Source organism: Mastigoproctus giganteus, chromosome 1 (assembly GCF_048544385.1).
Source record: "Mastigoproctus giganteus isolate SK-2022 chromosome 1, ASM4854438v1, whole genome shotgun sequence".
Taxonomy (NCBI): domain Eukaryota; kingdom Metazoa; phylum Arthropoda; class Arachnida; order Uropygi; family Thelyphonidae; genus Mastigoproctus; species Mastigoproctus giganteus.
The window spans coordinates 217,450,761-217,467,027 of NC_143575.1; the positions used below are offsets into that span (position 1 = coordinate 217,450,761).

At 36.1% G+C, this 16,267-nt stretch overlaps 1 protein-coding gene across 1 annotated transcript in view; it reads left to right on the top strand.

Moving 5' to 3' along the window:
- Mhcl (Myosin heavy chain-like) overlaps window positions 1–16,267 on the top strand; it is a 938,273-nt gene that overhangs the window by 685,555 nt on the left and 236,451 nt on the right. Inside the window, exon 26 of the mRNA XM_090376088.1 lies at window positions 5,498–5,593. Within this exon, the coding sequence (XP_090232214.1) occupies window positions 5,498–5,593 (96 nt within the window). The remainder of the gene's footprint in view (window positions 1–5,497; window positions 5,594–16,267) is intronic.

Below are 16,267 nucleotides of genomic sequence, written 5' to 3' on the forward strand. Positions count from 1 at the left end.
ATTTATAAAGTAACACAATTTATCTTTTTTTTACAACTGCAAAATAAAATTCTGTTTTGTAATATTTTTCCCAGAAGCCGCAGCAAGTCACATCTTCTAGTTACTTTCAGTTTCTTCCTGAAGCTGAAAATGTCACATGGTTATGCAACATTTTTAGCTCTTCTTAATAGTCAAAATTTCTTGACATATACTTTGTAAACTACCATTATGAATGAAATTTTTTGAAATATAGCTACTGAGCTGAACATAATAATACCCTAATTAGAGCAGTTAGCACAATGGCAGACCTAATGTAAAAAAAAATAATAAAAATAAATAAATATTGATTTAGTAGTTAACCATGTCAGCATAAATACATACGGAACAGAAGGCAAGAGGATGAATCTGCCCTGTACAGCTCATGGCTAGAGCAATTAAAAAATTTGATAAAAAAAAATTACAGTATAAATGGAAACAAAATAAGCCTCCTGGCTGTCTTGAAATTCTTTATATGTGCAGTTTTATAAGCAAAATTTCATTGGAGTAGTTATCCATTTTATTTTATTAAATTTTATTTTCATATCATTACAACCTGTCACATGTCTCTTTTTTTTTTTTTTTTTTTTGAAGGTTTTTACTTACTTATCTCAATGTCCTTCAACCTATATTTAAAACAAAGCTATACCTGAGTAGAAGTTGTTGCTAAAAATATTTAATAAAATATTATAAAACATATATCTTTGCCCTTTATTTCATATAGAACTGACCCCCCCCATTATAAACTCTTTCTTCCCCTAGGGGAATGACGATTGGAATGGAAAATGTTAGTAAATCCAGCTTGTAAAATTAACTTGTTGATGACAATAATATATCCTTAGATTATGAATTTTTTTTGTAACTCTCTGTGGCATCAATATATTGTATTTCATTATTATTGAGAGTTGGGAAAGGAAAGACAAAGCAGTTTATATCACCGCCTACTTTTTGAAGTAGGTAGCATCAGAAGGAAATGTATTAAAAAAAGCTGCTTCATGCTAACTAAATAGTGTATGTCCATCATTAATATTTAAGTTCATAGGAAACCTAAATTTATGCTGATATTTTTTTTTCACAGAAAATAAAATGGCAACAAGATGAATATTTTTCAAATATATATGATTGGGTTTATTTGATTCTACTTTGTAAGAACATATTGAAATTGAGGAACTTATTTAAAATATCTTTTGCATGGAGTTTTATTCTAATACTGTATTAAGATATATGATGTTGAAAGAAAATAACTGATAGATTAATTAGTTTACTTAAGTACAAGGGTGTTTAAAAAAGTTTGTAGAATAACTATGAGGATACACAGCTTTTGTAAACTTTATTTCAATGCTCAACATAGTCCACCTGAGCTGGAGTGGTGGTGCCTATTCCTCGATGTGGACACCTGTACGTGGTGAGGAGATCTCCCAGTGATGCTAACATCACTGGGATCCAACATCCATAATTTGGTTCTGGGAGTTACATCATTAAAATCCAACATATTCAACTGTGTGCCTTTACCCATGGAAGTGAAACTCAGAAATGGGGGTTCCTGCTGGGTGAGGGGCAACGCTTGCCAAAGCAGGGGCCAACACCACTTTGGCCCCTGCTTTGGCTGGCAAGACACCAGGTCCTGGATTTGTCCAGCTGAGATCAATCAGTGGGTGGTTTTTACTGCTAGGGTCAATCACATTCCAATAGTCTCTTTCCCTTTGGTCCTGGATCAGAGTCAAGACATTGGAAATGTGGGTGTGATGCTCTTAGTGAACTTGGTATCCCTTTGCATTTGCAGTACCTGCTGGTTCATAGGTACCAGCATCCTTCATACTCAAAAGCATGTGAACTGTAGAGGGTAGGAAAAAAGGTCCAAAAATACAAAGTTGAACAAAAAAAATCACTTACCAGGAATCTAGGAACCAAGTTATGCTCAGCATGCCAAAAGTTACTCTGTGCTGCAGCAGCCAAAAAATACCAGTTCGCTGCAACACAAATGGCAGTCACAGTACCTCCATCCATCTTAATTGCTGATTGGGCTCGATCAGTGCTATCGTCCCCACAGCAGCCACATACAGAACAATGAAAAGTGACTTGCACTAGCAATATTCCGCTAACAATCCCACCAACTGCAACTGATACTCTGTTAGAAACTACTAAATTGAAAACATCAGCCCCAATATTGCAGATCAACCATGCTCAGGAAATATGGATATCGATGCTGGTACCCTGCAGGATGAACTATTAGATTTATTAGATTTACGTGCAGAAGATGACAAAGACATTGGGTACCCTACCTTCCCAAAAAAAAAGGATGAAACTAGAATGATACAAGCAGGTTAGATATAAAAAGCAGACAGAACCATACACAATCTCTAAATCTAAAACTAAATAATGCAAAACATTATTGAACATTTGAACATTCTTAAAACATTGCGGATCTGCATATCTTTCAGTGACCAATGGTTTCAGCTTTTATGTTCCAGAAGCATTGAAGCAAAAGGAAACAGTTAAGCATTGTTTTGATTTCTTCCCTCCTCTGCATAGATCTCCCTTAACGGTGAGTGTATGACATGGAAGTAACTGATAGAATGATCCTATCTAATCAGCATTAAAAATATCATTGAATTTTATTGATATCAATAAAAATTGTTTTCTTTAGACTACTAGAATGTTGTATTCCGCGATTATCCTTTTAATTTCACTAGCATGCCATTCATTAACTCAATCCTGTGGTGCTTCATTCACTTGCAGTCTGTAAATTCTTCACAGATTGCCCCTGAAGCTATTCCATGTCGTTCTCAAAACCTGTTGAGCCATCCAACACTTGCTTGAAAATTATCATATCGTATAGTTTCCCAAAATCTAATGCTACTTCGTGTAATCTTGGACCACCTAACTGGGATATTTCTTGACCAAACGTTTTGTAACCATGAAAAAAACAGCTTTATCAATGTCATCATGTACAGTGCTTTGAATCTTTGTTTTATGAGGTCCCAAGGCTCTCTTTAATCTTGTCTTCAATCTTTTTACAATCTTTTAAAATTGTAAATAATGTCAAAGGAGCAATGAAAAATTATTTTGCAACTTCACTTTTCATCCCAGCATCTATTTTTTTACAGAAACAACAGTTTTCCTTTTAATGTGAATTGTCATTGTTTTTCGTTCTTTTCAGCAGTCACCAAAATAAACAATTAATTAAATTACTTTGTAATCTGCAATAATTCTAACTACACACAGTACAGTATAGTACAAGCAACCCCTGCATAAAATGGTACTTCTGCAACATGGTTTCGCTCTAACATGATTGATAAAGTGCGGCAATCCTCACACAACATGGTACTTATATGACACGGTTTCACCCTAATGCGATTAGAGAATTGTAGTAAACCTCGCATAACACGGTATTTTTGATCTTTTCTGCAGGAAAAGCTCTGCTGTTATGTTGGATGTAATTTTTCAACATTTCCATTCTTTTTTTGCGAATCCCTGCTTTTGGCTCGCTAATCGTTATGCAAAAAAAAAAAAAAAATATTACTGGGAAATTCTGTATTTTACTTTGTTGGGAAATCCCCATGTTAGGTTCTGTGCTATTGAACTTGTGTTGTTCAATTTGTGGAAAACTCTAGATTTCAAAGTTTTGTTACTATTGGATAACCTGCCAGGCCATCCAAAAGATTTGTCATCCAAACATTGAAGTAATGTTCCTACCACATATTACAACTTTTTTAAATTAGATCAAGGCATTATATCTACCTTTGAAACTGGTTACATCAGAAAATCGCTACAATAGATTTTGGAAAAAATTCATTCCGAATTGAATTTATGGAAGCATAGAAACATTTTTCAATTGTAGACTGTATCGGAATCATAGCTTTATTGCTCAAAGAAGTAAAACTGTCAACATTAAATGTGTGTGTGTTGGAAATTGTATGACCAGAGTCAGTTCATTCAGGAAATATGGCCGAACTGGCAGAAACGGAATCGGTGCAATTAAATTATTATATTAGGGTTACCCATAATTGATTACATAAACCCGTATTTGTATCTGTAAATTGTGTGTGTGTGTGTTCTCTGGTTAATTTACCTGTGTTTCTTGGTGAAAAAGCCCAGTTTCCGGGGGGGGGGGTGATCTTGCTATCTACGCCTGAGACTTACTAACTCAGTCATGGAGAGTGAAAAAGGCCCATTAAAGTCCCTCGTGTCATCAACGGGATTCAAACCCGGGGCTTTTCCACCTGGTGTGGGGAGGACAGTGACGATACCACTGTGCAACTTCGCAGACGGAATCTGTGAAATAGTAGAACTTGCTGCTAAGTCAGTAGGTGGGGAAGGTTTTGATGATATGACTACTGAAGCCCTCGTGTGTAGCACAGTTGGTAGAATCACTGTCCTCCCCCACACTGGGTGGAAAAGACCTAAGTTCAAATCCCTTCAATGATAGGGAGAATTTTTATGGGTCTTTTTCACAATGTGGCTGAGTTAGTCGGTCTCAGGTGAGGGTAGAATGGTTTTTTAATCCAGTAAAATAGAAAATCAGCTTCAGAACATGCACAATTTACAGACAGTATACATGGAGAAACACATCCATAGTTGCCGATGCACCTAAAAACACAACAACAACAACAAGGTGTTGACAGTTTTACTTCTTAGGTATTGCAGAAGGAACACTCCTGAGATAATTTATAAAAGCAAAAATATATGATACCAAATAACAAAAATATTATAGAATATGCCAATTAATTAAAATTTAGCGGTGCTTTCTTGAGAGCACCATATCCGAATTATGTGAAATATCACTAAAAGCAGAGACAAAAGCTAATTACAACACTGGACCAACAAAACTATAAATGAAAAATAAAATAAAATAGACTGACCATTATGGCCCATCTTCGACAGAGGACCACAAGGCCAATAAGTTCAGGACATCACTGTATTTAGAACATTAGACAAATCTAGGCATAGACAAACCAATGCACTTGATCGATCTGGAAATGCAACGGATTTGAATAATGGTGGCCCTTATGCAGAACAGCACCTAGCACTCACATGGCAACGCTATACCACCGACAAAGTCATATATATATTAACCCAGAATATATATAAAAAATTAGACTATATGCTATACCCTTTATCTTGATCTTCTTCCCCCCCCCCCTTGTTTTGTTTTATCATGTATGGCTTAATTTTACTTTCGCTCTACTGGTTTGCCATGCTACTGGCATTTGTTTTATTTATTTTTATCTTAATTTATATATATATATATATATATATATATATATATAAAGATGTATGTATATGTCTCTGATTAGAATTACAACCATTCAGTAGATGAACTACCACATATGCAACATTGCAATTTTTGAATGTTTTTTAATGAGCAAGAATTTATTGAATCTAATTACTGCCATTGGCATTATAAATATTAACATACTTTTAATATGATATATTATTAATAAGCAGTCCACTCTCATTTAATAAAAATTGTTTTCTTTAGACTACTAGAATGGATATGGAAATGCATCATGAAAAAATTGTTCAGCTACATAAAGAATTAGATGAACTTACTCTTAGTAGCCGTGGAGAAGAAGAGGTGAGAATATTTGTTTCTTTGCATTCTGCTTATTCCTTTACAGTAATTAAGTAATTTTGATCATTATCACAGGATAATTTGTTCAATAGCCTAACAAGTGCTGGAAATAAAGTATTGAGTGTGGCATTCTTAGTACTGTAACTATTCCCATTTTGTTTGACCATGTGCTCATGTGCTGCCATGTTTTTGCTTTTGGCATCAGACAGTGCTGTTTTTTTTTCTCCTTTATGGCTAATGCTTTTTTTTAGTGTTTGGAAAAAATTATACACATTTTATTTAATAAATGAAAATAAATACATAAGCTTGCTTCCTTGCATCATTTTGACAATAACAATAATACTAATACTGAATACGGAAAAAATAATTTTGACATCCTATACTTAGATTTTAGAAAAGCATATGATACTATTCCACATGGCACATTTTGGCCTCGGTTGCCCTTGTGCCCTTAAACATCCATACCACTGTTCCACATGAAAGACTGCAGTACAAACTGAAGCAGTATGCATTAAGGCAGTGGTTTTTGACATTTTTCTAATAATGGCACCCCTACTCAATTTTCTGCCTGTTCGATACAATTGTCGGTCGGTTAGTCTGTCTGTCGTATTTGATAGTTATTATAATAATATAACTATAAACAAAATTACAATTCATAATACAAATTATATAAACAGTATGTATATAATAATTTTATTCTAGTAGAGGTACTAAATAAACATCAATTATAGATCACCACAAAATTAAAAAGACACCGTACACCTTTTTATAATGAAATACAGTAAACCCCCGCTATTTGCGGGGGATATGTTTCTGAGAAATGCTGCGAATACTGAGTTATGGCTCCCATAGTAATAAGGGGGTTCCGTTCCAAAGTATGAAATATATAAGAAAAACTAGTCTAAAATTTTGTCTATATACATAGACAGACTATGTACTGTCTATGTACATAGACAGTACATAGTGAAATGCAAGCATATGGCATCGAAATGAAAATAAGAAACAATTTAATATTAAATGTAATATTTATTAGAAATTTCAAACCAGCACCTTTGCTAACTAAAAAACTTATCCGATCAGTGCTATCACCTGTTTCGCTAAAGTGTTGATAAAGGAGTTTTGTCTTTTTACGAATGATGAGTGAATACGGTTAACGGAATTTTATTTTGAGTTCGGTCTTCTATCCACAGATTTAAAGCTTTTTCTATTTTTTCTAATTTAACACCACGAGTTACAGAGCAAATTTTTGAAGCAGTTAGCGCATTTTCACGGACACTACGGTGGATTTCTTCTTCCGATTTCTTGATTGATCTTACCGTTGACTCATTGATTTTATAATGTTCTGCCACTGAGGAAACATTTTCACCATTAGAAATTTTATCTAATAATTCAATTTTATTCGCTAATGTCATCACCTTCTTTGATATTTTCACATTTCTCTTGTTATTCGTAGCCATATTTTTGTACGGGTTAGAAAGAACTTGTCCACAATAAAGTCACTTTCGTCCGTTAACACACTCGAAAAAGTCTGTTTTACACTGCAAAATGGTAGATTTATCACTTTTGTAAGCATATCAATTTATAAATTGATAAATTTATTCAATTTATAAGCATATAAATTAAAAGCAAACGACGAAACCTTACACGACAAGCACATAACACTTACTGAACAAGGATTAGCAAGAAACATCCACGCTCACGATTTTGTCACCTCTCCCCCCACCCACTGAGCGGTGTTTTGACCAGGAAAGATAATTTTAGCCACGCCCATGTTTTTTTATGACGGAAAATGTTCACGGCGCTTTAAAATTCACATTTTTTTTTTGGTTTCATTTTATATTAAATCAGTGACCGTGAATATGTGAAACTGCGAATACAGATACCGCGAATAGCGGGGGTTCACTGTAAATATATAAATTTCAAAAAAAAAATTTAAGTAACTTAAACCCAAATTACATCGCACCCCGGAACGTTGTTGCGGCACCCTAAGGTGCCGCGGTACCCCAGTTGAAAACCACTGCATTAAGGGCATGTTACTGCTATGGATAAAGGGATGATCGAGTGGCAGAAGATAGAAGGTGGTTACAAATAGGCATTTTTCTTCTTGGATTAATATTATCAGTGAAGTTCCTCAGGATTCAGTGTGGAACCAACTATTGTTTTCAATATTTATTAAAATTGATGAAAGAATTAATGATGGTAATCAGGGTATACTAGCACACCAAGAAAAAAAATGAGAGGTGGTAACTGAAGTTTAACATTGGCAAATGCAAGGTACTGCATAAGTTTTTGGTAACTATGTGGTACCATGTTCAAGGTAGCAGAGAACATAAAAGACCTGGGGGTAATTGTGTAGTCAGATATGAAGTTCTTTGAACAGTACAGATGTGCTACTATGCAGCTGACAGGGTTTTTATCAATGATATACAGACATTTTGCAAGCAGAGATAAGGAGTTAATTATTCCACCAATAAGACAATGGCAAGCACATCTTGAATACATCATACAGGTCTGTAAGCCTCATTAGGATCTGGTGGAATGGATGCAGAGAAGAACAATGAAATTAGTGAGGTGAACAAAATGGTACTCTTATCAAGAAAGATTTCGTTCCGCAAATTTGAGCATCTGGAAACTAGATACCTGCAAGGAGATCTGACCAAGTTGTTTAAGGCTATGCATGGATTGAGTAAATGTAACGATGATAGTTTTTCTTGCTCTTTCTCAGGATACACATGAGCACAAACTGAAAATGGATGGCTGCAGGATAGATATATGAAATTTGCTTTCAGCCAGAGGTTGGCTGGCTGTTGTAACAAATTTCTGTCTGGTGTTTTGGAAGTGGATAGTTTGAATAAGTTTAAGGAAGAATTAAGCAAATTATCAGTTGAGATGGACAGGTGGGTAATTTTGGATTTTTTTTTTTTTTGCAGTATAACTTTTTTTTTCTTGCATCATTTGTCAGTACTGATACTAATACTACTAATCATATATTTGAGAAAAGTATGTACAGTCGATTCCGGTTATTTGGGACACATCGGGACTAGTGCATTTTGGCCCGATTAAGCGGCTGCCCCAATTATCCGAAGTTTCACGTAAATAGTTAAAAATACAATTTACCTCCCCCCCCCCTTTTACAATTAATTCACTGTACAATCAAATCATGTTACGACGAACTCAAAATAGTAAAGTACCGTTCACTATACGATGTGCAGTAAGCGCCGGTCATTATGATCACGTTTGTGAATTGAATTTTAATTCTATTAAACAGCGATTCTAATTAGCGAAAATAGGAGGAATATTATCCACAGGCTATAAAAGTAAAGATATATTAAGCACAAATTTACCCTTTATTACCTTACCAATTAAAAAATTAAATGATACGTGAAAATCGGAAGAATACACGTGATAATCGGAATAATTAATACGTACTGTAATATGTACATACTAACTAAACTAGTTGACATTTCTGTTCACTGACATTTGTTGGTGAGGGCTGAAATTTAAAACAGTAGTAGTAGTAGTAGTGGCACATGATGCAAGAAAGCAAGTGTAGGAGCTTATGCAGCATCAGCCAAAAAAAAAAAAAAAAAAATCACACCATTCCCTCCAAATGCCTGTCCAGTTCCTCCTTAAATTTATTTAACCTATCAACTTCTACAACGACAGATGGAAGTTTGTTCCAGCAATTAACCACCCGCTGGCTAAAGGCAAATTTCCGCACATCTATTCTACATCTGTCCTTTCTTAATTTGAACTTATGTCCCCGTAGGTTGGTAATCTGAACAAGTGGAAGGATCCCATCAGAATTCAGCGTGCTCAACCCATTCAAGGCCTTATAGACCTCAATCAGATCACCGTGCAGGTGCCTAGTCTCCAGCCACTGCAATTTGCAGAACTTAAGCCTCTCTTGGTAAGAGAATCCCTTCATTCCCCTCACCAATCGTGTTGCTCTTCTCTGTACATGCTCAAGCAAATCTACATCCTTCCTAAAATGAGGCCTCCAGACCTGTACGCAGTACTCAAGGCGTGGCCTGACCATTGCCTTATACACAGGGACAATCACCTCCTTTTCTCTGCTAGCAAAATTCCTATATATCATTGACAAAACCCCATGACCCGCCCTAGCAGCCTGTCTGCACTGCTCAGAAAACTTCATATCTGACTGCACAATTACTCCCAGGTCTTTTTCATTTTCTACCACCTTAAGTGTAGTACCACACAGTTGGTACGTTTCTCTGGGGTTACTTCTACCCATATGCAGTACTTTGCATTTGTCAAGGTTGAACTTCAGTTGCCACTTCTTAGCCCATCTGCCCAAATTATCTAGATCCTGTTGCAGTAGCACACTGCCATTACTGTCATTAACAACCCTGCCAACCTTTGTGTCATCTGCAAACTTCGACATTAAGCCTGATATACCTTCATCAATATCATTGATAAATACACAAAACAACAGTGGACCCAACACTGAACCCTGTGGGACTCCACTAATAACATTAGTCCATGAAGAGCAGCACCCATTGATTACCACCCTCTGTCTTCTCCCACTTAACCATCCTTTTATCCATTGTAGCAACTTACCCTTAATACCATTCTGCTCCAATTTGTACAGTAGTCTTCCATGCTCAACAGTGTCAAAAGCTTTCCTGAAATCCAAGTATATAATATTAAAATTATTTTTTGCATCCAGTTCCTTTTTGACCACATCATAATAACCAATCAAATTTGTCAGACAAGACTTTCCCTTAACAAACCCATGCTGTGTTTGAATTATTGCTGCGGTCTTGTCTAGATGATCCTGCAATGCATCTTTAACCAGCGACTCCATTATTTTACCCAGAACAGAAGTTAAACTAACTGGTCTGTAATTACTCGTGTCACCCTTCGATCCACCTTTGTGAATTGGGGACACATTTGCACATCTCCAGTCCGTGGGAACCTCCCCTGAGTCCAAGGATGCTCTCATAATTATGGCTAAGGGTTTGCTTAGTTGCTTTGCCGCCTCCTTTAAAATAACTGGATAGATCCCATCCACCCCAGGTGCCTTTCTTATGTTTAACTTCAACAATTTCTCCTCCACTTTGCTCTCAGTTATTACAAAATCATTAAGCACACTGCTACAATTTGATAACCTTCTTCCATTTTCAAATTGTAATAATTCCTCACGTGTGAATGTAGATGCAAAATACTCATTCAGTTTGTTTGCTATCTGAGCAGGATCATCAACAGTCGAACCATCGATGTCAAGTGGACCAATCAGATTCATCCCCTTCCTTTTAGAGTTTATATAAGTAAAGAAATCCTTGCTGTTTTTCTTAGCATCTTTTGCCAAAGATTTCTCGTAATCCGCCTTCGCCTGCCGAGCCTCCTTTGTGACCTGATTACAGACTAGCTTATATCTGCCACAGGCTTCTGCGTCACCTGATAATGTATATGCATCCTATGCATTTTTCTTCTCTGTCACGAGTCTCATTAGTTCATTTGATAACCATTTAGGCCTAAACCTTGAACGATATTTCTTAATCGGTATATAAAGTCTAGTAGCTTCCACGATTAATTCTTTGAATTCTTCCCACTTAGAATTTACTGTTTGTAACATCGTCAGTTGATCCCACTGTACAGAATTTAAAAACTGTCTGAGACCACTGTACTCCCCTTTACGGAAGCAAAAACCCTTTCCTTTACCACTGACGGTAGTTACCTCTTTGAGTAAATCCCACTTTAGCACACTGTGATCACTGCCACCTAGTGGTTCCTTTATCTGCAAAAAACAGTAAAAAGATAAGCAATCAATAACAAAGAAGAGGGCACACACAAATTGCAAGTAACAACACGCGCAAGTGAGAACGGAGTAACAAATTAGGAAGCTTTAAAAATAGGAATGAAGAGAAGATTCTGAAAATTATTTTTTTTTATATGATTGAAGATTCCATGGAAGTGTAAACACATTTTACCATAATAACCCACAGAATTCCAGCTGCCAGTATTATCACAAATTCAGTAAGATCGAGTTTACTGTCCGTTTACGATAGACTGCACTAACAGAAAAGCCCAATAAACAGGTGACTGCTAATTGTTTTTATTGTTTTATGGTTGTGACCTCCAGAAATCCGACCGAACTACGTGGTACAGTCGGAGACAATCGTAGGGTAATCTCCAGTGCTGAGGTCTCCTGCCCTGATTAAACGGCATTTTGTCCCAATTAAGCGAAGTAAACCCTGGATATTTTCTCGATTGGTTTTTGTTTTTTAAGATTTGCCCCAAATAAACGGCTGCCCCGATTAACCGGTGGCCCAAATAACCGGAATCCACTGTATTTATTCATACTGCTGATATTATGTTTAAAAGGTCCTTTACAACAGTGCTGTTGAAGGACTTATCCTGTTATTAGGTTTCAAACACAGTTGCAGGATTAAATAAACAAGTATTGCATCATATGGACCCAGAAACTGCAGATCTGAAGGGTCAAATGAATCCTGCCAAGATGGAGTAACGTTTACCATTACTTAGAGAGAGTGACATCATACAGCATTTCTGACAGAAACGGTTACTTATAACTCTGATATCATAGTTATAAGTAACCTTCTTTAAATGGTGATCTTTAAATATCTTAAATGATCTTTAAATATCTTTAAGTGGTGACACAATATTGAGAAATATGTATCTTACAGAAATACTTATTTAAGCTGCCAAAAAGAAAAAAATAAATAAAATTTTTGCATCAAATTAGTTTCCTTGGTGAAAAATGAAAAATATAAACTAATGGAAATCAAACAATTTCTATTTAAATTTCATTACTATGTATTTCTGTTTTTTACACAGAGAACTCTAATTTTTTGAAGAAAAAGTGATTTTACCATATTATTTTCTTCAGTAGTTAAGTACAGGGCGGGGTAGGAAAATGGGCAGTGTTAAAAACTGGTTTTCTGGGTACTGGTGTGGTGGGATTGCATCACCCAACGTATTTTTTCCCACATCATACCATTTAGTAATCATAGAACAGTGGAACGGTGCACAGTATTCTTTCATTATCAAGACATTTTACAAAAACAACAGTTATGAAGCCACTCTACGTTTATTTTGCATTCACTTTAAGCTTAAGTATCAAGTTCCTGTACTATTTGCTCATGCTGTTAAAACATGGGTATGTAATTTTTGAAGAAACCAGTTCTGCTCTTAAAGAGAAGTGTTTGAGTGGAATAAGAAGTGCCCATACACCAGAAAACATCACAGTTATCAGGACCGCTCTTATACAGAGTCCAACGTGTTCCACATGTATGCATGCACTGTCACTGAACTTAACCAATAGAAGTGTATGAAGAATATTGCAGCAGGACTTAAAATTTCCATCTTTATAAAGTACAGGTACTTAAAGAATTAATACCTTGTGATCTCCTTAACCACGAAAAATGTTTGGCATGAAAAAAATGCTAACATGTGGTTCATGAGGAAGTCATTTTTCCGATTCACAGCAACTGGTAACAGAGTCATCTGGAATTTCATCTCATGACATTATCAGCCCTTATTTTTTGAAGATAATGGAAGGATAATAACTGTGATGTCAGGCTGCTATGCTAACATGATTGTAACTTTTTTGACTGATGAACTAGCTACTAGGTTTCCCCAAGTTAACGAGGCCAGTTCGTTTCAACAAAATGGTGCAATGTTTCATACCACCAGTGGACACCATTCAACTGCTTTTTCATTTCATTATCTCAAGGGATGTTGACATTTCTTGGACTCCAATATCCCCAGACCTGTCAGCATATGATTTTTTTTTTATGGGGCCACTTAAAGAGCAAAGTATATTCCCATCACCTACACATTATTGAAGAGCTGACAGAAGGAATTCATGAAGAAACTGCTGGAATTTCTTTGGAGATGCTACACACATCATGGGAAACATGCACAGACATTAGGAGATGATATTGTCGAGATGTCCTCTCTTTCTGCCTGTGCAGAAAGAGAGGACATCTCGACAATATCATCTTCAAAAAATGAATGCCACACTATATACATTAAGGTGGCATATATGTAATTTGGCAAATGCAAATTATTTAATTATTGTATTTTTAAAATTGCCCATTTCCTAACTTAACCTCTATTTCCTTAGATCACATAGTTCCTCCTTTTTTTTAATATTTATGATACTATTTTTTATTGTAAAATATTTTTCTGTCCTTTCCTTTTTTACTGCATCATAATATCCAATGAGATTGGTCAGACAAGATTGCCTGTTAAGAAATCCATATTTGTGATTGCCATATAACTAAATTCCTGTCTAGATGGTCCTGCATTACTTCTTTAACCAGTGACACCATTGTTTTCCCTAGAATAATAGTTAAGCTTAACTACTATTCGCTTCACCCTTTGATTCCTCATTTCTGAACTGTGGAGATAGTTGCACATCTCCAATTCATAGGGATGTCCTGTGAATCTAGGGATGCTCTCATAATTATGGCTAAGGGTTTGCTTACTTTAGCTGCATCTTTTAATATAATTGGATAGATTCCATTAACCCCTGGTACCGTGTTTACTTTTAGCTTCAACAATTCTCTTCCACTGCCTTCTCACTTATGAGATTATTTTATTCCCAGTTATAACATGTTAATTCTGCTGTTAAAATCCCTAAAAACTTCTAAACAGGTGCATGTAGATGCAGAGTATTCATTCAGTTTATTAGCATCCTGAAAAGAATCATGAATATTTATGCCATTGGCACCTCTGTAGCCAGGTGGGCAGGAGCAGCACACGCTTCTTGATTAGACCGTGGTTCGAGCCCGTGACCACCGAATATGGAGGATGCGGAAAGGTCAGGGAATGACCACTGCATATCCCTGGAGCAATATGTCCTTAGTTACTAATGCTCCTAAAAACCAAATAACAAACGACAAACACTTATGCCATTCTTATCTAGTGGGCCAATATAGTTCATCCTTTTCCTAGAGTTAACACTTGAGTGTTATCCTAAGAAAGAATTCTTTGCTACTTTTTCTTGGCATTCTTAGCCAAAGACTTCTCATAATATTCTTTAGCTTGCTTAACCCTTTAGTAACTTGATTGCAGACTAGTTTTACTTACTGTAGGTTTCTGTATCCCCTGCTAATTTATAATCATCCCTTGCATTATGTTCTCTGCTACTAGACTCATCAGTTTATCTAACGTCCGTTAAGGTCTAAACCTGAAATAATATCTCTTAATTGGTATAAAAGGTTAGTATCTCCTATGATTATTCACCAGAAAGCTTCTCACTTAGTATTTTCAGTGGCAACATCATCAGTTAGTCCCACTGAAGGGAATTAATTTAAAAATTGTCCACAACTATTGTACAGGCAACCGCTTTATAACACGGTACTTCTATGTGGTTTTGCTCTAACACGATTGATAAATTGCAGAAATCCTTACACAACACGGCACTTATATAACACAGTTTTGCTCTAATACGGTTAGAGAATTGCAGCAAACCTCACTTACCATGGTATTTTTGAGCTTTTGTGTGGAGAAAATCCTGCTATTATGTTGGATGTAATTTTTCAACATTTCCATTCTTTTTTGTGAATCCCCGCTGTTGACTCGCTAATCATTATGCAAAAAAATTTTTTGGAAAATCGCTGTATTTTATTTTATTGGGAAATCCCCGTGTTAGGTTCTATGCTATTGAACTTTGTTTGCTTGTTTGAGACCAAAAAATTTGTTACTTTGAAGGGTGCATTTTGTGACTTTTAAGGTTTTTGTAAGGTTATTTTGGTTTTTATTTGATCATTTATAAAATTTTTCCGGGTATTTATTACTAAGCTTTGTTCTTAAGAACCGTATTGGCATAATTTTTTGTTGTGAATTAAATTCCAGCCATAAATTATGCCTAAGGAACTTAAGCATAATTTGGGTTAACTGCCGACTTATTTAAAGAATGGTTTCTAAATTGTTTTGTGCAAGCTGGGATAGTCAGGTAGGAAGGAGCAGCAGTGTGTAGCACACGCTTCTTGATTGGACCGGGGTTCGAGCCCGTCACCACCAAATACGGAGGATGCGGAAAGGTCAGGGAATGACCACCACATATCCCGGAGCAATGTGGCCTTAGTTACTAATGATCCAAAAACCAAATAACAAACAAAACAACAAGCACGCTGTGGAAAACTATTTAAAGCAGAAAAATCTAGAGTTCAAAGTTTTGTTACTATTGGATAACATGCCAGGCCATCCAAATGATTTAAGTCATCCAAAATGTTGTTGTTGTTATTGAGTTTTTAGGAGCACCGGCAACTAAGGCTGTGTTTCTCTGTGTATACTGTCTGTAAATTGTGCATGTTCTGAGGGCCTCGGGTGCCAAGCGAATGTGATCGAGCGTTTTCTCTGTGCTTAAAAAGTGATTATCTGAAAGCGACTTAAAGTTATATTAAGTTCCTGTCCTTAAGAAATTTATTTTTTATATCAGCTACTGTCACAAAAAGTACTTGTACAGAGCAAGAAAGAAAAGCTACCTTTCTTTATTTTTCATACTTTTACTAACACTTAATATTCTACGCTTGGTCACACCGGGCACTGCTCCTGCCTCCCCATGGCGGGGCCGGAAGTCTTGGCAGAAAAGCTAATCTGCCAAGGGCTAAAAGGAGCAAACATGGATCAACATGCCTTTCCGCCTCTCGAGCCGACAAGTTCTCGGCCAGAGTTAGACAA